Source organism: Phocoena sinus, chromosome 6 (genome assembly GCF_008692025.1).
Source record: "Phocoena sinus isolate mPhoSin1 chromosome 6, mPhoSin1.pri, whole genome shotgun sequence".
Classification (NCBI taxonomy): domain Eukaryota; kingdom Metazoa; phylum Chordata; class Mammalia; order Artiodactyla; family Phocoenidae; genus Phocoena; species Phocoena sinus.
Genome location: NC_045768.1, coordinates 35194414 through 35216203, shown reverse-complemented (window position 1 = coordinate 35216203; position 21790 = coordinate 35194414). Strand labels below are relative to the sequence as shown.

The window sequence follows — 21790 nt, the reverse complement described above, 5'->3', positions numbered from 1 at the left end:
GCTAAGCCCGTGAGCCGTGGCTGCTGAGCCTGCGCATCCGGAGCCTCCGCAACGGGAGAGGCCACAACAGTGAGAGGCCCGCGTACCGCAAAAAAAAAAAAAAAAAAAAATCTTGAATTCACAAAACTACTAGAACTAATAAGTTCAGCAAGGTCATAAGATATACTAGATTAATATATAAAAATCAATTGTATTTCTATTCATAAGCAATGAACAGTCCAAAAATGAAGAAAAAAATTCCACTAATAGCATTAAAAAACAATAAAATACCTAGGAATGAATTTAACAAAAGAAGTACAAGATTTGTACGCTGAAAACTAAAACGTTGCTGTAAGAAATGTAAGAAGATATAAACGAATGGAGAGACCATTCCGTGCTCATGGATTGGAAGATTCAATATCATTAAGATGGCAATTCTCTCCAAATTAATCTATGGATTCAAGGCAATCCCTATCAAAATTCCAGCTGCCTTTTTTTTGGACAAGTTGGAAGACTCACACTTCCTGATTTCAGAAATTTCTACAAAGCCACAGTAATCAAGACAGTGTGGTACTGGCATAGGATAGACGTCTAATATAAATTAAGGGAACAGAATTGAGTCCAGAAATCAACCCTTATATTTATGATCAGCTGATTTTCAATAAAGGTACTAAAGTAATTCAGTAGTTCAGGAAAGGATAGTCTGTTCAACAAATGAAAGTGAAAAGAAAAACTACAGGATGGGATATGATATTTATAAATCACATCTGCTAAAGGATTTGTGTCCAGAATAGATAAAGAATTCTTCTAACTCACTTATATGTATTCAGATAACCCAATTTAAAAATGGGCGAGATACTGACATAGACATTTCACCAAGGGTGATACACAAATGATTAATAAGCACCTGAAAAGATGTTTGACATCATTAGTCTTAAGGGAAATGCAAATTAAAACCAAAATGAGATACCACTTCACATCTAATAAGATGGCTTTAACAAAAAAGACAGCAACAAATATTGGCAAGAATATGGAGAAACTGGAACTTCATATATTGCTGGTAGGAATATAAAATGGTACAGCCATTTTAGAAAACAGTTTGACAGCTTCTTAAAATGTTAAACACAGAGTTGCCATATGACCCAGCAATTCCACTTCTAGATATCTACCCAAGAGAAATGAATATATATGTCCACACAAAGAATGCTTATAATAGTGTTATTCATAATAGCAAAAAAATAGAACCAATCTAAATACTTATCAACTGGTAAAAGGATGAACAAGATGTGGTATATCGATACAATAGAATACTATGTGGTACGGAGAAGGAACAAAGTACTATTACGTGCTACAATATGGCTGAACCTCAAAAAAGTTAAGTGAAAAAGCCAAACCAAAAGACAACTTGTGTATGATTCTATTTATATGAAATGTCAGCAATAGGCAGGAAGTAGATTAGTGGTTATCTGTGGCTGGGAGTAGGAAAGGGAATGACTGCTAATGGGCAAGAGTGATTTTTTAGAGTGATGAAAATGTTCTAAAATTGGATTGTATTGATGACTAGATAGAAGGAAACTGATCAAAAGTAGGCACTAAAAACCTATAGCACATTTTTAAATGGTGAAACTTTAGATGTTTTCTCTATAAAATCAGGAAGGAGAACATGCTTGCTATTACTACTGCAGTTCACTATTGTTTTGGGTTGGAGGGAGGTAGGGTCCTAGTTGGTGCAGTAAAATAAATAAGGATTGGAATATATTAGGATTGGAAAGGAAAAAATGAAACAATATCATTCTCAGATGATATGATTATCTGTATCAGGGGCTGGCAAACTTTCTATAAAGGACTGTGTAATAAATATTTTAGGCTTTGTGTGTTATATTGTCTCTGAGCAGCCATAGACAATGCATGAATGGGTATGGCTATGTTCCAACCAACTTTTTATATAAAAACAGGCAGTGATCCAGATTTTGCCCATAGGCCACAGTTTTTAGACACCTAGGGTCTATATAGAAAACCCTAGAGATTCTACTGACAGATTATCAGAATTAATTAGTGTTAACTAAGGTTGTTAGATATAAGATCAAAATGTAAACCTCAGTAGTGTTCCTATACATCACTACAAACAATTTATTTTTTAAGTACATAGTTTTCAGTAATTAAAAAATTTAGTTGGGGACTCCCCTGGTGGTCCAGTGGTTAAGACTCCATGACTCCACTGCAGAGGGCACAGGTTCGATCCCTGGTGGGAGAACTAAGATCATGCATGCCGTGTGGCACAGCCAAATAAAATAAATAAATAAAATAAATAAATAAATAGATAAATAAATAAATGTTCTTTAAAAAATTTAGTTGGTACACAGGAATAAATTGCAACAGAAGATCTGTATAAACATTATGGAGAAAACTAAAATTTCATTTAAGTTATTGTAAGACCTAAATAGAATCTATGGATGAAAAGATTCCTCTAAAATTAAATATAAGCAAATTTTAAAATGAAGGATATAAACTCATAAGATGGGGAAATAGGAAAGGAAGGAATGACAATAAAGTTTTAAAATCTGGAAGGCAGGAAGATGAGTGGCAACCGACTCAGCAACTCACTTAAACTTACTTACTAGTAAGTACAAGAAAGCTGAATCCTAAACTGGCAGTGGGAAAAAGTTAAGAACTTAAGAATATTTATACAAAATCCTCAAAAATCACAGTAACTGGCAACTCTCGGTACTCTGTAACAGAAAGGGTAGCTAAAATAAGGATTCAAATGAAAGATATTTAAGAACTTATATCTCCTCCCTTAATCCATACTGCTGGGCTATTTACCTCCTCGCATTTCAGCAGGAATTTTGAACTTTATTCTCTAAAGAGGTAAAATAGAGAATATCTGTATTAAAGGATGCCAGACACAGTTGAAGGCTTGGGTACCTTACCAAAATCAGGGGGATTAAGTGACCATATGCACACTGAATATTGAATTTAGAGATCCTCACAAGTTCTTTCCATTAATGAACTAAAAGTACTGACATTAGGAGTTCCTCAAAAAATGGCTTCACCCTATTTAGTGAAGCTCAAGCCTACCCTTGCACTCAGAGTTCCTAGTCAGCTTTTTAGTTCCCCACTCTTAATTATGAGCAGACAGCCAAACATAATCAGACATTTGACAAAAGTTTCTATGAAAAGACTTACACAAATGGGGAGATATCTTGGAAAAAGTAGAAACTACGTAGGGAGAAGAAAACTTAAAATTTTAAAAACCTATAAATATCCTCAGAGAGATAAGAAAAGTTATTGCATGCTTGAAGCCCTGTATGCTGACTGAAGGATGCTACAGAAAAGAGAAACAGAGGGGACTTTTAAAGTACTGGTATTGTTCTACCTCTTAACATGGGTGATGAATCACAGCTGTTCATTTTTCTTTAAACTCTACATATGTCTTATTTATGTACTTTTCTGTAGGGATGACAAAGTTCACAGTTTTAAAAATAATAAAAAAGGAAATAAAATGGGGACTAAAAAACATAGGCAAGGGGGCTTCCCTGGTGGAGCAGTGGTTGAGAGTCCGCCTGCCAATGCAGGGGACACCGGTTCCTGCCCCGGTCCGGGAAGATCCCACATGCCGCGGAGCGGATGGGCCCGTGAGCCATGGCCGCTGAGCCTGCGCTCCGCAACGGGAGAGGCCACAACAGTGAGAGGCCCGCATACCGCAAAAAAAAAAAAAAAAAAAACATAGGCAAGGAATAAAAATCTATTCAAAAGATCATACAGATTTGAAATAGAGCCAAATAGAACTTAAAGAAGTAAGGAAATAGAACTATTGAAGTCTATAAAAACAAGTAGCAAACACAGCTTAAAAAACAGGTTAAGAAAGATATTGAAAAATTACCAAGATGGCAACATATGCAAATGAGGAGATAGAAAACATGAAAGAGCAGTTATTAGACAAGGAGAGTCAAATGGGAATGTTTCAAATATCTATCTAGAGCTCCAAAAGAATAGAGAAAATAGGTGAGAGGCAATATTGGAATAATGATGGAAAATTTTCCAGAATATATAAACAATATGAATCTTAAGATTTAGAAAGTCAAATGAATCCCAATGAAGATAAATGAAAAGAAATCCAAATTTACACGTCACAGTGAAACTGCAATACTCCAAAACAAGGAGAAGATCAACCAAAGGAAAAAAAATTATCCAAAGTAACAATTCGACTGATAGTAGACTTAAAAATAGCAACAATAGAAGCCAGAACTCACTGGAATATTATCCTCAATATTCAGAAAGAAATAACTATCGACCTAAAGTTATAGGCTCAGCTAAACCTTTAATCAAACAGTGAAATAAAGATTTTCAGAACAATAAAAAGTGAGAGTTTATCTCAACAAAATTTTATTTAATATACTTCAGAAAGAAATAATAATCTTTAAAAAAAAAGTTAGAGATGGAAGAAGGAATGGTGAGCAAAAATTTTTCATATGTATAAGTCTGAGTGTACCTCAAGTGTAAATTCTAGTTTGAAGGGCAAAAATATGACTATCACTGAATGCTTACATTTATGATAACTCTAGGTTTTGTTGGTTTGATTTCTTTTGTAGGTGTACAGAAGATGGGTGTCCACATAAGAAATTCTTTCACACACGTTTTCTCATGCGAATGAGATTAACACCAGATTGTTCCAAAATGTTGATCTCAACGTCCTCTGGATATCTCTTGATTTTGCATGATCTTGACTTAACCAAGTCTTTAGAAGTAGGCAGCTATCCCATTCTGAGAGCAAGAAGAACAACATCAAGTTCAGGTAAGCTTTCCTTTTTTGATTAAAGAAAGTTTTTTCTAAGTAATCTCAGACATGGGGATGGTATATGTTTCTATTCTGAGAATGACAGCAGAAAGAAGGGAAGGAAGTTAAAAGATATTCTTTGGAAAGCTCAGTAATAGCTTTTTTCCCAAGGAAGTATAATGATCTACATGTATCTCTGACATAGTTTTAATTTGTGCCTCTGTCTCACAAATGATATAGGAAGAATAACTTATAACTCTAAAAAAAAAATTTTAGCCTTCTGCTAGCCAGAAAGTCTTCATCAGTATTTGTAGATCACCATTATCTCAAAAACTAGTGATGGCCCAAATTACTGTCAATCTTTTTTAAGTTTTTCTGGAACCCAGCAGAGCTGTTAAGTTATAGTCAATATAGAGTTTTAATTTTAAGTCTGTATTGCATCCTAGACTTTCAGATGTCCAGACACAGGTAGTTGGTGCCATCTTATCTCATGACCTACAAACATCCTCTTGCTAAAGCCCTGTTCCTTTTCCTTTTGCCAATTCCATTGGACTTAAGCAAAACGGGGGCTCAGGAAAACTCTGTACTACATTACATGATAGAGACTATATTATATCTACCTTTAGGAAGAAGAGGGCTGATATAGGAACATACTCATTAGTTATAATATTGTGTTTATGAACAAGAACTCAGAAAAAAAATACTTAAGCATTTGGAAAATATAACGTTCAAAAATTGTTGTTTAAAATCAACTTCAAATGGTTGGAATCTTTCTCTATGCACAGGGCCACTTCTGAAGACTCCTTTGGGAATGTGCAGGCCTCATTGTATTGCAGTTGCCTAATTTCACTGCTAAAAGTAGAAATTTAAGTTTTACCAACTTATTTGCAAGCAAGGGATTTCATTAATATGCAAGTACAGTCCTTTTCATTTCAAATTTTTAGGTTAAACATTAATAATCAACTTTAGCTTAGTGAGCTTAGTGAGAAGTAGTGATTTAGAAGGTCTTAATTAGCATGTTTTGCTTAAAAACCAGGAAGGTTTTTTGTCTTCTAAAGGTAATTCTGATACTTAATACCATCCAAAGAAATCAGATTAATAAGAAGTCCCCATAGAAATGTGCAGCCACAAGAAAAGTGTGAAATAGAGACTGCTATTTGGAATGATACGTCAGACTCACCTATCTGATATTCATTTTATTTTCCCAGATTTCAATGTTAAGTTTGTATTGCATTTCAAAGATGGTATTCACATAATTTCAGTAATGATGATAGAAGTTGTTGGTATGCTTTAAGAAGGATCTGTTCATGTTCTCGGTAATGGACCTGTTTGGATGCCATTCTAACATAAAACAACAGGCTGAACAGCTCAGTTTTCATTCTTGCTGAGTTTTCTTGTTCCATTTCACTACAGAAATGATGGGAAACCTAAGATGTTCCTATGTTTATTTGGTTTTTCATTTTTATTTCACTTAAGGAAGTCATTGATGTAAAAAGGGTTTTAGAAAGGGACTAGGCCTTAGATTAGACATTCCAAAGAGCTATCTTGCCCACCTCAGTCTTTTTTATAGGCCACTTTTAGGTGGATATGTACTTGCCATGTTTCAGATGAACTTTAACAATATGGTTCAAGTAGATGATTAAAAAGTTAAGAGACACTACCAGAGTTTTGCTAGCTTTACTGTCGGAACGTTTTGTATTTTCAAGATCTTACCACTTTGTCGAGTTCATCCGGTCCTAGAGTTTCTGGTTCACCTTCTCATCATAGTGATTCTAATTCATCTTCTGAGAAACACATGTCACGAGCCTCGCAAAGAGAAGGTAGGTCAAAAGTTGGATTTCATAATCTTGAATACAGATTCTAAAATAGCTTTTTTTGGTTTGATTTTAATCCTTAAAAATAAAAGCCAATAGAGATGAGGCTATTCCTTGCTCCTCAGTAATTTTCAAAAAGCTAACCAGGGAATTCCCTGGCAGTCTAGTGGTTAGGACTCAGCACTTCCACTGCAGGGGGCATGGGTTCAATCCCTGGTTGGGGAACTAAGATCCCGCATGCCACACAGTGTGGCCAAAAAAACAACAAACAAAACCCCCAAAAGCTAACCAGTCTCTAGGGTTGAATATCTTGGGCTTACATTTTTGTTGGAATTTGAACTTTAGTTTTATTTTCTGGATTTAGTTTGTTCTAGTTTGGAGAGAGAATAGTTGGGAAATATAGACTCCAATCAAGGTTGTTATAGAAATTAAATGAGACTATGCATGTGATAGTACTATGTAAATATAAAGGGATGAGTTTATCAGGTGCTTGTGAAGGTTGCCTAGTTCCAGCCCAGCAGGCTTTTTGCTTTGCCATTTCCTTAACTCAGCAATGCCTGGCAGCCTCAGAGGGGTTGTGGGATAAAGAGCTATAATCTGGCCCCACTCTACTTTTGCCAGTTTTTCCCCAGCCAATCTGGGAGAACTAGCTGCTTAGTCTGTTCTATCCACCCCTTAATTGAAATGCTTTCTACCTATGCAAATTTCACTCATCATCCCTCTCCGTACTAATTCACATCTAAGCTCTTACAGCACTTTTTGTTCTCCTCTTGATGGACTGATGGCCAGATATATATATTTTTGTAATTTTGGGTCACCTTTTGGAAATAAGCATATCTCCTACCTAGATATTTAGAGGCAGGACTATACTTAGACTTATAATTCGTGTTTTCCCTGGGTGGCCTCATCTGGTAAGTGCTCAATAAATGCATTCTTGATTCCTTTGCCTGACTACTTCCAAGAATGGTTTGAGAGACCTTCCTAACCTAAACCTATAGACTATCCACCATCCTGTCCTCTGGATGTTGAAGACTATGATGTCTCATTTTAAGGTTAAATATTCCTCCTCTTAGAGATTTATGCCCACATATGTAACATTTCTCCTGTGGATTCTTAGGGATGTAGCACAAATAAAAGTGAAGTAACTGTGGTTCAAGTAAAATTAAGGAGACCCTTGACCCTCCACCCTGGCCCTGTATGGTTTCCCCCTTTTGCCAGCTCTTGAGCAACCTCCAAGGAGCAGAGCTCAAAAACCACTGCTTACTTATTCAGAATGGGTTTCTTTTCTGCTTTTGTTAAAGATTTTCAAAATTCTTGAAATAGGGTTTGTTTTTTTTCTAAAATTGCTGTTAAGGTTCAATCACGTGAAATAATTCTTTAGGTATAATTTGGTTGTGAGAATGTAATTTAGATCGTCACAGGTTTCTGTCAATGCTGCAGTAATCTAAAGGGAAGCTTTTAAAAGAAGATAACACATCTAAGTGCGAAATAATTCATGAAGCGTCTGACAGAGGCAGCTCATTATCTTTAAAGCAACTCCTATAGGCAGAGAAGTGTTGAAATATTTCCCTTGATAATAAATTTCTAAGCTGCTTCCTTACAATGTGTATGAAAGTGGTTCTCCACATACTTGAGGGATATGACATACTCCCATTTGTAACAATGGCTCACTACAACAGTCAATTTCATTGGGGGCCAGGTAGAAAGAAATGATGGGCCATAGTAGAGTACCAGGAATATGTACAGTTGGCAGTATCTCCCACCCCTTGTTTTGACATGTCCTGTGCGAGTTGTCCTCTCTTACCTCCAAAATTATACATTGATTTGTTGTTTATAGTATTGTCCTTGGGGGCCATAAGTCCTGCTCCTTGCACACATCTTTCATCTATATAAAGGCAGTCCTCATGGCTTCCAGGTATTTCCTTCTCTGGACTAGAGAGCATCAGGTCCTCTGAGATGAGAATTGTTGTCTTTTACTTTTCCAGGTTCCTTTCATGTCACATAACTTGAGATGTAGATCCAAATCAAAAGGATTCCTAGTCAGCTTTAACGCCTTAGCGTTAGGTTATTGTTGATTCCTGCTGCAGGAACTTAGATTCTTTAGTTCTGTCATACCCCTTTCCCCATACCCACCCCAAAGACACATACCCCATACGTTGAAGGGCACCATGGTTTTTTACATGTGGTAGCATAAGGGGCAGATGAAAGAATAAAGGCATGAGGGTGGCTGCCAGAAATCAAAGCTTTGATGAGCTACCTTAGTCCTTTGATAATACAAATTCCACATCCTAATTTTCTTATATCTCAGGAATTTCACCACGAAATAGTCTTGAAGTCTTAACCCCTGAAGTTCCTGGTGAGAGAGACCGTGGAAATTGCATCACATCATTACAGCTGCACCCAAAAGGCTGGGCCACTCTTCTTCGGTGCTCAAGCAACACTGATGATCAGGAGGTATGGGCAGCAGCACTCCACCTTCGATGGGGCTGACTGAACAAACTGCCATTGCCGTGTGTGCTCACGGTGTCTTTATCCCTTCAAAATCCTTCCTCCTCTCTGGCCTGTGTGTGGCAAGCAGGAAGTACTTTAAAGGAGTCATCAGCTCAGATTGAGCCCAGCTTAATTCTTGCCTCCTTCATCTCAATGTGAAAAACCCCTTATATAGTAAACATAGGACTGAGCTAAGCTGGCTAAGTGGGAGGTTTTGCTATAAGCCAGTGGAGTATTATGATTTTCTCTTTTTAAAAACCAGGGAAAGCTTTGGGAAAGGAAGGGACTGAACTGATAACTAGGGGGAACGATCCTATATGAGCTTATGATTCTCCTTACTCTGGAAAGCAGGAGTCTTTCCAGAGCTAGCTAGCTAGTCACTAGCTCTAGAAGCCACAGCTAACAGGAGAGAAGAGTCTTTGAAGTGTGTAGGAGGAGAGGTATTCTAGGGCTTAGATTTCTTAACCCTAAAATATCAAGATTCTTGTTCCTCTCTTGGGTAACAAGAATTCTTGAAAAGGGACTTATTACTTCAGAAGTCACAGTGACCTCAGGGAATAAAAGGCTTTAAAGTGTCATAGTACAGAATAACCTTGATATGAATGTAGATAAGACAGTATGGGACCTACAAGTTTTGTTAGTTGGGAGAGGGGTAGCATTCATCTGAATGATTTCTTGGAACAATTCTGTAGCTTTGGCATTCTGTGGAGCTTTTTTTTTAAAAAAAATATTATCTGTAGCACTGTTTGGGACTCTGTAACTTTTTGTTTTTTAATTAGTTGAAGTATAGTTGCTGTACGATATTATATAAGTTACAGGTGACAGTAAAGTTATTCACAATTTTTAAAGGTTATACTCCATTTATGAAGCTCTATGATTTGTCTCTCTTCTCTCCCTCTAGTGGACTTGTGTCTATGAATTCCAAGAAGGAGCTCCCGTGCGACCAGTCTCACCTCGCTGTTCTCTACGACTGACTCATTACATTGAAGAAGCCAACGTAGGCAGGGGTTATATCAAAGAACTTTGCTTCAGCCCTGATGGGCGAATGATTTCTTCCCCACATGGCTACGGGATTCGCTTGTTGGGATTTGACAAACAGTGCAGTGAACTTATTGACTGTTTGCCCAAAGAAGCCAGTCCCCTACGGGTGATCCGTTCTCTGTACTCTCATAATGATGTGGTACTGACGACAAAGTTCTCTCCAACACATTGTCAGATCGCCTCCGGGTGCCTTAGTGGACGGGTTTCTTTGTATCAGCCAAAGTTTTAGGCACAACTTACATCAAATAAGGAACTCTTCTGGTGTTTGAATTATATATTACTTCAATTTAGGTGAAGTATTTTCTTTTTAGAAGATCTTAAAAGTTTGGGTCAAGATCCTAGTTCTTATGGGTCCATGAACACACCTGTGACCTGAGTACTTGGTCGTCCAGCATCACAGGGGCATCGCCAAGTTAGACTCCAGGCAGCACCATCTTTCGCAGCATTCCTAGGCTCCTGCTGGTCTGTGCCACTGAACTCCAGTTCTGCTGGTTGTTTTGCATGGTAGCTCTTGTCAAGTTTCTTTCTTTTAAAAGATTCTCTTTTCTGTTTTTTGATTTTGGTGTAATTTTGTGGACATTTGGCAGGAGTTTTGGTTGGATTCGGAGAAACTCGTGATGCTAGTGTTGAATAAAACCTAGAAGTTTGATGTTGGCGTACTGGTTGAAAAGAAACTTCATCTTCTCAGTATACTTGGCCTTTTAAGGTTGCTGTTGTTTCTCTATAATGAGCACAGATAATGGCATTATTCTTACAACTGTTATAGTTTTGCAGCAAAATGTCTTTTAAGTTTCCTGTTAGAATTATACATATTTTTCACTGTGAGAGGGATTTTGTTGTGAAATTCTAGGAAAAAAATTACCACCTCTCTTTGTAGTTTATTTGTATGAATTTTCAAATCTGTAGCATGTGTCCTTACTTGGTATTTTGTTCCTGTCAACAGCATTAGAAAGGAAAAGAGGAGAAGGAATGGGCTTTGGTCATTTCTATTGTATAGAAGAGGATTTATTTATTAGATTATACTTTCTATCTGGCCACAGAGTGATGAGAACAATGTGGCTTAGATTTTCTGTTTCCTCTGCCAGATTATTTGAATCACAGAGGATAACAGGTGGAGGGAAAATCGAGAGTAAAGACGTTGTGTTTTTCTCATCTTCCTTGAACTTAACTCTCTTACCATTTATGAAGGGAGAACTGTGATTGTCTTCAAGCTGTTGTCATAACTGTGGTGGTCCGTGACTTGGTTGTCATGACTAAGACCGTTTGTTGTGTTTTGTTATGGAATACAGCAAGTAAAAAGCATCACGCAGGGGCCAGGCATAAGGCTGACTACTCTGCTGAAGTAAGCAGCTTTTTTCTAGTCTCCTCCACTTTGAATGGGACTGTCCTGAGAAGAGATTTGCCAGAGGCTGGAGTAATTTGAGCTACATGCTAGCTTTTTCCCTCTTAGAACACACTCTCTTAGGCCAGTGGTTCTCAAACATTAGGGTGCATTATAATCACTGGGGAGCTTGTGAAAAATAGAGAAACCTGGCCCTCACCTTAGGAGGTTCTCATTCAGCCAGGGAGAGGACAGGAATCTGTATTTTTAACACGAACCCCAAGTAATCTGTATTCAGGTGGTTCCTGGATCACAGCTTCAAATATTACTACCTTAAACATCAGTAAATATTTCTGTACCCATCAGGTGCTTAACACAACTCCCAGAAGGTGTTTTGATTATTTAAAAAATAAGCAAATAAAAGCAATTTTAGAGGTAGAAAGTAACTTAAAATGGACTCAATCTCGTTATTAGATGAATGAGAGAAGTTAAGTGACTTGCCTAAAGTCATCCTGCAAAATTAGTGGCAGAGCCAGGACTTGAATTCAAGTCTCTTAATTCCTTGCTCAGGGCAATTTCTACTGTATTATGCTGGCTGTTAAAACAATGACTTATGAACACTTTTTTTGTCTTTAAGTTGTATTATTGTGAATTCCTTTAAACTGGCCAGTAGATTGAAAAAGGAAGGCATGGGAGTATCAATGCTGAGAATTCCAGTCATAAGAAGAAAAGTGTTTTAAATCTTATAGAAATGTTTAAGCAACCCAAATACATGAATAAAAATGACACTTTTTGTAGAACCTGCCAGACAGCCATTCACAAACGTACAGAGGTTACATCTCACTTGGATAATGTTGGCTGTAGGACAAATTTTAAAAATTAGATCTTTCTTACCATGGATGTTAAAAAAAAATTGGAAATGTTCTAGTCATCAAAAAAAGTACCCACAGTGAAAACAGAGGTTTGCCATAAACTTTCTTAAAAACACATATTTAAGAGAAAATAAAGAGACAAAAACACCTAATGTCGATATTAAAAATAAGCTACTGGGCTTCCCTGGTGGTGCAGTGGTTGAGAGTCCGCCTGCCGATGCAGGGGACACAGGTTCGTGCCCCGGTCCGGGAAGACCCCACATGCCGCAGAGCAGCTGTGAGCCATGGCCGCTGAGCCTGCGCGTCCGGAGCCTGTGCTCCGCAACGGGAGAGGCCACAGCACTGAGAGGCCCGCGTACCGCAGGGAAAAAAAAAAAAAAAAACCTTCTAAGTACAATGGTTGTATTGACAATCAAAAGAGGTTTCCATATATTGCATCTCCTTGGGAGAGTGCTCCATGTCAGATGCTGGGCCCAAATGTTGCCCAACTCTAATAAGTTTCAGTCCATGATTCAAGAATATCTATCATGTGTCAAATAATGCACATACTTTACTAGTAACTCTCACAAAAACTGCAAGGTAGGTGGCATGAGCACCAATGTACTTTGGGGGAAATGGAAGGTCAGAAAGGTTGATTTGACATAAGTCACAGAGCTGGCATGGGGTGGCAGCACTGAGATTCAAACTCAATGTTTTAGTTCCAAGCCTGTGCTTACTACTCTACCATTTTGCCCTTTAGTTTGTAAAGGATGGTAAACTGGCCTGTTAATTTACTTATTTAACACCCTCTGGAAGTTGTTTATTTCAGAGCTGGCTCATCTTCTGCACCATACAAAAGAACATTTACAAGATAGACAATTTCCATTAGAATTAACGCCATAAACTGCAGGGCACACATACGGTCCGTTCCTAACTAAAAACCCTCATGTAGGGTAAGTAGCTATAAAGTAAAGAAAAATGGAGGATTAATAGCCTTATACAAAAACAGAGCCTCACAGATGAGAATGAAAAATTAATAGCAAACTCAACAAAACCTTTGTCCTCTCTGATGTATTGTCATGATTAGAAAGTCATCAGGGGATATTAATCAAGGAATTAAAGGGCATCAGGAATGCCATACTATTGGAGGAGATTACACTTAAAATTTCAAGATCCCATTTCACCTAGTGTATAAAATCTAATCTGGTGTTTTTAACCCTAAAATTTTATTTAGTCATTTTTAATCATGATAATTGGTAAATATTATAATTGATAATATAATTGTTGGTCAGTATAGTATAAATTATACATGTTTTAAAAAGCTTTCTGCAGAACAGTATATTTATGGCAAAGCTGTGTTGAATGAGTTTAAAAACATCAAATATACCGTAGTTCCTTATTTTCAATTGTGAAAATGAAGTGGCTGATGCAGAAGAGATCTCTGTTTTTATCTTTTGAAAATGTCTGTGGTCTTTTTTCTCAGAAGCCCAAAGAGCATGTATATTTTGTTTCTCCTTGTTACATCCCTGAGAAGAGGTTATACCAAAAATTTTAGGAAAACAAGCATGAAAAAGGTAAATCAAATATTCCTCACTCCTATGTCTAGAACCAAGATCACATCATATCATTGTTAAGGCTGTTTTCTAGAAAGTGCAATATAGGAAAAACACTCTGAGACTCTTTTAGGAGCCTAGTGTTTCCCATATTAGAATATATGGTGTTGGCATCCATAAGAATCTGTTAAGCTTGTGTTTAACAGGAGAAATGGTCTGATAACTTACTGATGACAGTCATCCCCATTTAATGACCAGCAGTCACTGAGAGCTATGAAAATTCAGTAACACAGTGTTGGTCATGAAGGAAAGCATATATATTAATGTTGGGATAATTAATGCATATATCTTAAGTGCCAAAATTTAAAACTTGTAATTATTTTTGATGCAAGTCTTTCAGATATGTCAGTATACCTACCCGCCTTCTTCTTAAACAGCATGCTCAGTACAATTCACTTTTTCATGATGAAAGTAAAAGTTATATTCATGTGTTGTTACAAATATCTAATGAGCTCTGATGTATGTAAAATAATTCATAAATTGTAAAGGGCTATAACAAATTGATATTAATTATTATAAAGTGATTCCCTCAGCCTCGAGGTATATATAATAATTTGCCTCAGATTCTTGGTGTGGTTTTTGTTTTTTTTTAATTTAAAAAATTTTGTATCTGCTAAGCAGTTTGTTTTGCTCATATAGTGGTCTCCTACCACACTATCAATGCACCTGCCTCTAACAGGCTCCCCACTTCCTTCTAATGTGCTGTGTTCATCTGTTATGAGCTGGGATGTGAGATAACCAAGCCTGCTTAGTTTCTAATGGGCTGGATGAGCTCTGGGTGCACAGTCTGTGAGACAGCTCTTTTGGTTGCTCACCACCTTCCTGACAGGTTCACAGTAACCTTCTGGATAATAGTTCCCAGTTAAAGCCCAAGCTAGTGATTTTTTTCAGTTGCCACTAAGTAAAATACTACAAGCTAAGGATGCTGCTAGATTAAGGAGAAGCAATGTACCAAAGTACAGGGAAGCCAAAACAAAGGCTCTGTAGTTGCACAGGGGTCTTTCATGCTTTTAAGAAAAAAGAAGAGTGCAGAGGGGAAAAAAAAAAACCAGTGAAAATCCAGATAGACTTAAGAGTATTTTTGATGCCATTAAACTGTCAGTAATTATTAAAATATATGGTTAAAAAATAAAATAAAATACATGGTTAAATTATCACACACTGTACAAAGACACAGTTAAGTCTCAGTGCAAAATGAGAGTGTACTGAAATTTATACCCTGAACACAATTCGTAAGAATTTCTTCCATTCAAACGATAATGGAAATTATTATCAAAAGGAAAGTCTCAAATTTACCTGTATGCCACTTTTTTAGTTGTAAATGAATTAGTGATAGAAAAATGGGTTTTATTAAATGCTCCAGGGAATACATCTCACATGCACACACCTCTATACATGTGTATATAAATGTCACTATAAATGAAAATGCCAGAGATAATAAAACAATTTTAAAAATTTAAATCTGGTCCAAAGTACTTAAAATAGAATTTTCAGCTTTCCCGAGTTTTTTCCTCATTTAGATTTCATGGTTTTTACATTAGAAGTTGAATATTTGAATTTTCTTTTAAATTTCATTGCATCTTCCATTTCCAAACTGTGCTTTCTGATAAATTTTAGATTCACATTTTCAGGACATTTGGAGCATTCCAGATAATATGCCAGACACCAGAAAGTTTGCTCACTAGATTCTGAGGTGCTGTTTCTCACTAGATTCTCATGCCAGACTATAAGCTCCTTGAGGGCAGGGACTCTTATTTATTCTTCTATTCCCAGTGCCCAGCAGGATCAATAAATTTTTGTTGAATGAATCAAATGAATCTTCACCATGTGTGGCCTCAAATTTCCATGAAGCCAGAATTGTGATGTGCAACTATTCAGTACTACAGGAATCCATCATTTATTATAATGAACAGACTATTCATTGGAGTAAGAATTTGTTCTGACCATAGGTCAGAAAAACTAAGCATTTCTCATTGATTTGGAAAACTGCCAAGACTCAGTTTTTCATTCAACAAACATGTGACTCCCTACTAGATGCCTAGTCTAGAGCTCAAGGGACAAAGATAACTAAGGTTTTAGTATTCCTATAACTGCAGTTGATACAGACTTAGATGCAGGGCTGGCTTCATGCGTATGTGACCTATGTAGTCATTTAAGGGCCTCCATTGAGAAAAGCCCCATGCTTGGTTTAATGCTCTGCTGAAGCCATCTTGAAATTCTTAATTGCATTATAGTACCTTTTACCTACCTTCTAGTAAAGATATTTACATTCATTGAAAACTAGCTATAAAGTGAATGATTTAGTACAATAACTTCTGAAATCTAAAACTGAAACAACTACCTCCCTCCCACAAAGTTTTTGAACAGATCGAATGTTCTTTATTTCAGAATTAGAAAAGCTTTCTAAAAATGTGATGTTTTTACCTTTTCAATTGAGTTGTTTTTCAAATGCATGGTAGAATTGTAGGTGAATTTATCTACATACATATCTACATAAAATTTTAAGGTTTTAATAAACCTTTTATTAATATATGCACTGAATATTTTAGTTTAAGTCTACCTCATAACGTGCTTTTAAAAAATAAATGCTACTTTGAAACATTTGCCACACTTTTTGTGTGTGGTTAACCTATTTAAAAGGTTGATGGCAAACTTGCATTGCAGTGGTTAGGAATCTGCCTGCCAATGCAGGGGACACGGGTTCAAGCCCCCTTCTGGGACGGTCCCACATGCCGCGGAGCAACTAAGCCTGTGTGCCACAACTACTGAGCCTGCGCTCTAGAGCCCTCAAGCCACAACTACTGAGCCCACGCGCCACAACTTCTGAAGCCCGCACACCTAGAGCCCATGATCCGCAACAAGAGAAGCCACTGCAACGAGAAGCCTGCGCACCACAACGAAGAGTAGCCCTCGCTCGCCACAACTAGAGAAAGCCACACACAGCAACACAGAACCAAAGCAGGCAAAATTAAATAAATTAAATAAGTTTTAAAAAGATTAGGAGACCATCTGGAGCTAGATTAAGGGAGTGCAAGTCCTGTTCACACCCTAATCTGGTCAGAGACCCCACCTCTGGAAAAAACAACAACAAAAAAAAACTTGCATTTAGCATTAGTTTGAAAATTTTTGTTTACATTTTGTTCACTTTTAGACCAGAATCAAGCATAAGGCTGTGACAGAGGCAGTGGCTTGGTGGTTCTTGTTAGTGATATTCTAAACTTTTTTGATCATGTTAACTCTTAACAGAAAAAATTAGAGAATACAATCCAAATTTTGATCATTTATAAATTACATATACTGTTATACTGATCTATTATGTACATTATAAAACATGTACAGGGAAAAAGGAAATTTTAAAAGGATAAGATGTTTAAAAAATCAAAGTTCTACATTACCTCTTGCACTTCCAGGGTTCACCTTGTCCTTCCACTGGCATATGCACACTTCATTTTTTGAAGCCTACTGTTCTAAAACATAGAAATGGCATTTTGCACTGAAAACACATTTACTAAGATCTGAACCATTCACATCTGTTCACTAATGTTCTGGCCATTTACAAGTTTATTTGATATGAATCGTGTGTAGAGTTTTATAAATTATTCAGTGAAAATTATTCATACCAGTAGGAAGCATAGTTGATAAATTTTTGTTAAGCTGTATACAGTGATTGGATCTCATATAAATTTAGAACATGCTACTTTTCACACTGTTCCCTAGAATGACATTTTCTTGTGTTATTTAACTATGATTGATAGTTCATTTTGCCATACTATTTTAAATTTACTAGAAAAATGACAATCCTACTTGGGATGTTTTGGGAAGTCACTGAAAAGAAAAATAGAGTGAATCCCTTTCAGATTTTTGAGAAATTAATTTTTTGAGAAATTAATCATTCTTTAGCTAACTTAACCAACCATAGCACTAATGATCACTATTTCAGTTATTCCTGAAATATGACTGACATATTTTGGACTATTTAAAAATAGATTTTTTTATTTAAAAGGAAGTGATTTGAACGATTTATATTTACATCGGTTTCCTATTACTGATGTAACAAATTACCACAAACTTAATGGTTAAAACAACACAAATACAGGTCCACTGAGATTTCCTTCTAGGCCCTTCCCTTCTGGCAGAGAACACATGAAAAGTGGTGCAGGCATTAGCATCACCAGGAGGGCTTGTTAAAACATTGCTAGGTTGACATCCAGAGCTGCTTATTTCACAGGTCTGGGGTGGGAGGCCCCATTCTGCATTTCTAACCAGTTCCCAGTTGATGCTGTAGGTCTGGGGACCACAGTTTGAGAACTAGGGATTTAGAAAATGCAGTTAGGGTTTAGATTCTTCATGGATGACAGTTCCATGGATCTCTGTGAAGATAAAGAAAGCCTGCTTGGAGAACATATTAACTTTGGAGCTTGAGAGATGGACAACCATGCATCCCATAAGTTACACCATCCTCCTTCAGCGAAAGCTAAGACTTCCCTATTTTTAAATGGTATTTAAATTACTGAGCGGTTAATTACACTAAAATCATCTTATCTTCTCAGGAACAGACCTGGTGCAGTGTGCCTTATCTTCTAACTCCACGAGAGGAGCCGCTACAGAACACACTGTGAGCTCCAAACAGCTTCCAACTGCTGCGGACAAATTCAAAACAGGAACAACAGAAGCTCTAAGCAGAGCACAGACGACTCACAACAGCTTTTAAACCCTTTTTTGGGGGAAACGGCTGTCTCCTTTGAGAGCTATTTAAATTATGGGTACACGAGGCTGCTGTGCTTACATTAACTTGCAAAAGCCCATCACTATAAAAGATTAGTTTTTGTCTGGGTAAAATGAAGGATCCAAATTTCATTGTAAAAGGATTACTTTACAAAAGTTAAATACAAAGTATCAGATCTGTTCTGAATACATTGTATTTATTCTTAGGCAGTTATTACTGAAGAGGTTTTGTGTGTGTACGTAATAAATGTATGTATAAAAGAAGGACTTCCTGGCCTTTGTTGAAAGTTGCAGAGTATTGGCGGGAAAATCATGATCCCTACCCTGGTCACTGCAGGGGTGAGTAGACCACTCACTTTTAGGGCCGACTTAAGAAAAACTTCAGTTCATCAGCCACCATGTCACTCACCAGCCCTGTCACAATCTGGTGTGTATCCTGGGCTTGAGGAGAGAGAGGAGGTGGCCACCACGTCATTAGGACTAGTGGGAAGGATAAGTTAGTAATATGCCATAGGCCTGTATTCCCCTCTAGCAGGTATTTCTGTAGTATCCTATGACTTCATGGCAGTCTAGAATAATTAGCATACTAAAAGAACTGAACTGAGTCTCTCAATATATTGTGACATCAAATATTGTGATAAACACCCTAATGATTTCTCTTAACATTTTATTATGAGATGTTCAAACATACAGCAAAGATGAAAGAATTTTACAAGATTCTACTGTCAACACTTTACTAAGCTTGTTTTATCAGTTACCCAATATTCTACCCATCCATCAATCCATCTTAATTTTTGATGTATTTTGATGAATAAATTGCAGATATCTGTACCCATCCTTTTAAAACTCCTCAGCAATACATATCATTAACGAAAGTTCAATATTTTTCTGGTGTAAAATTTCCATACAGCGAAGTGCACAAATATTAACAGTATGTTTGCTAATTAAGTTTAGGCCAATGTATACACCTGTGTAACCCAAACCCCTATCAAGATATAGGTCACTACCGTTACCCCAGATGCAGAAAGTTCCTTCACGCCCCTTCCCAGAGTTAACCACTGGTTTTTTTCCCCAACAGATTTGCCTCTTTTAGAACTTCACATAAATGGAATCAGACATTATGTATTCTCCGTGATGATTTTTAAAAGACAAATTCCTAAAAAATTCAGTGTCTCTGAAACAGGGAGAATAATAGTGATAAAGATAAACACCTGGGATCAGAGTATGATTCATTCATTGAATAGGTATTATGAGAACCTCTAGTCCGTGGATACAAAGATCAGAAAGACAGCCCCTGCCCTCAAGGCATTCACACTGTCTTGAGGGATAGAGCACAAACATCTTGGCCAGAGGGCTGGGGTTGAGACAGTCATCACGTGCCACAGGAGACCTAATCCAGCCTGGGAGCCAGTAGGGAATCAAGGGAAATTTAAGGTTTTACCTAGGAACTTGTCACAGGCAGCCAGCTCTGTATAGTCCACAAGTCTAGAATCTTGTAACTCGAAATGATCTGTCCTTAAAAGGGCAGCTTTACAGTACTGAGCAGATGTAAGGCAAATCTGCTAAACAAAATAAACTATAAAAGGTACAAATTGAAATTAGGGATGCTTTCTTCTCTAGTTTGAGTTGATATACATTCAAATGTATTTAGCATTGCTTCCAAACATAAAAACACCATGCTTTTCTGTTCCTGGACCACAAGCGGCAGCAGTTTTGAAGGGCTCCAAACAGCAACAGCAAAGCTTTAAATCTTCTTGGACTTTGCCTTAGCTTTCTCAAGGCTTATCGCACCCATTATATCTCCAAGTTTAGGCCCTCACCTCCTAACTGCTTTTCACTTGTTACCTTCATATTTTACACACAAATTACAAATGAAAAGTACCTGGATCCCTTACATACCCACTTTTCCCTATTATCTGTCTTGAAAACTCGTTGGCTCTTTTTCAGTGGGGAGTGAGAAGTGGGGAGCCCAAGAAAACCTCGAAATTTGTTTCATCACTCTTTTTCAGCAAAGTATGAGAGGGGTAAGGAAAGTTTGGAGGCTTCCTTTTTACCAACGGGAAAGGAAAAAGCTATATACCATGTGCCTCGTATTACTATAGATATGATGACCCTTGAAAGAAATTAGTTTCTTTTCCCTATTATCATCTGAAACAAAAAGGTATATAGCATCTCAATGTAACTAAATGCATTCCCCCTTTTCGGTGTACTCTGTAAGGAGCAAGCCACTGCTGACTAATGACTGGTTCCTGAACTGAATGATGATGGTGAAAGGTAAAACAACTACTGAGGTGGTCTGCTCTAAACAAAACAAGCCACTGCCTTCATGGCACTTCTACAGTAACAAAGCATCAATGACACTAATTATTTTAAGGAGTACTTTCTTCTTGTCCTTCTTGGTCAGCTTCACTCAGCTGAGATCCACAATTCACAAACAGTGCAAGAATAAGAAAAATGGAGCCTGTATATTGGAGTCCTGACTAGTACAGAGACTTGTCTCAGATTGGCTGGATGTTCCTGAGTAAAGGATAGGTTAATGTATAACTGAATCACTTTGCTGTACACCTGAAACTAACACAACATTGTAAATCAACTCTACTCCCCTATAAAATAAAAATTTGTTTAAAAAGATAGCCAAGTGTTACACATGAAGGAGGAGAGCAAAGAAGAGCCTCATCATTTAGCTCATGTATGTTATGGGCTGAATGCTTGTGTCCCCTACGACCCCAAGCTTGCAGGTTGCAGCCCTGACCCGCAGTGTGATGGTATCTGGAGGTGATTAGGTTTAGATGAGGTCAAGAGGTTCTCTCTCTGCCACCTGAAGACACAGAAGTCTGTACACCAAGAAGAGGTTTCTCACAAGGAACCAAATCTGCCAGCACCTTGATCTTGGACTTCCCAGCGTCTGGAACCAAGAAATGTCTTGTTGTTTAAGCCTAAATATTTAGCCTATGGTATTTCATTATGGCAGCCCCAAGCAGTGTTAAAATTTGTTTCTGGGGCTTCCCTGGTGGCGCAGTGGTTGGGAGTCCGCCTGCCGATGCAGGGGACACGGGTTCATGCCCCGGTCCGGGAAGATCCCACGTGCCGCGGAGCGGCTGGGCCCGTGAGCCATGGCCGCTGAGCCTGAGCCTGAGCCTGAGCCTGTGCCTGTGCTCCGCAACTGGAGGGGCCACAGC

General features: G+C 37.5%; 1 protein-coding gene across 1 annotated transcript in view; it reads left to right on the top strand.

Moving 5' to 3' along the window:
* The window catches only part of DCAF10 (DDB1 and CUL4 associated factor 10), a 55458-nt gene extending 40111 nt beyond the window's left edge, over positions 1–15347 (top strand). Inside the window, exons 4-7 of the mRNA XM_032636368.1 lie at positions 4572–4774; positions 6463–6576; positions 8879–9024; positions 9962–15347. Coding sequence (XP_032492259.1) covers positions 4572–4774; positions 6463–6576; positions 8879–9024; positions 9962–10330 — 832 coding nt within the window. The 3' untranslated portion in view covers positions 10331–15347. The remainder of the gene's footprint in view (positions 1–4571; positions 4775–6462; positions 6577–8878; positions 9025–9961) is intronic.
* Positions 15348–21790: the final 6443 nt, after the last annotated feature.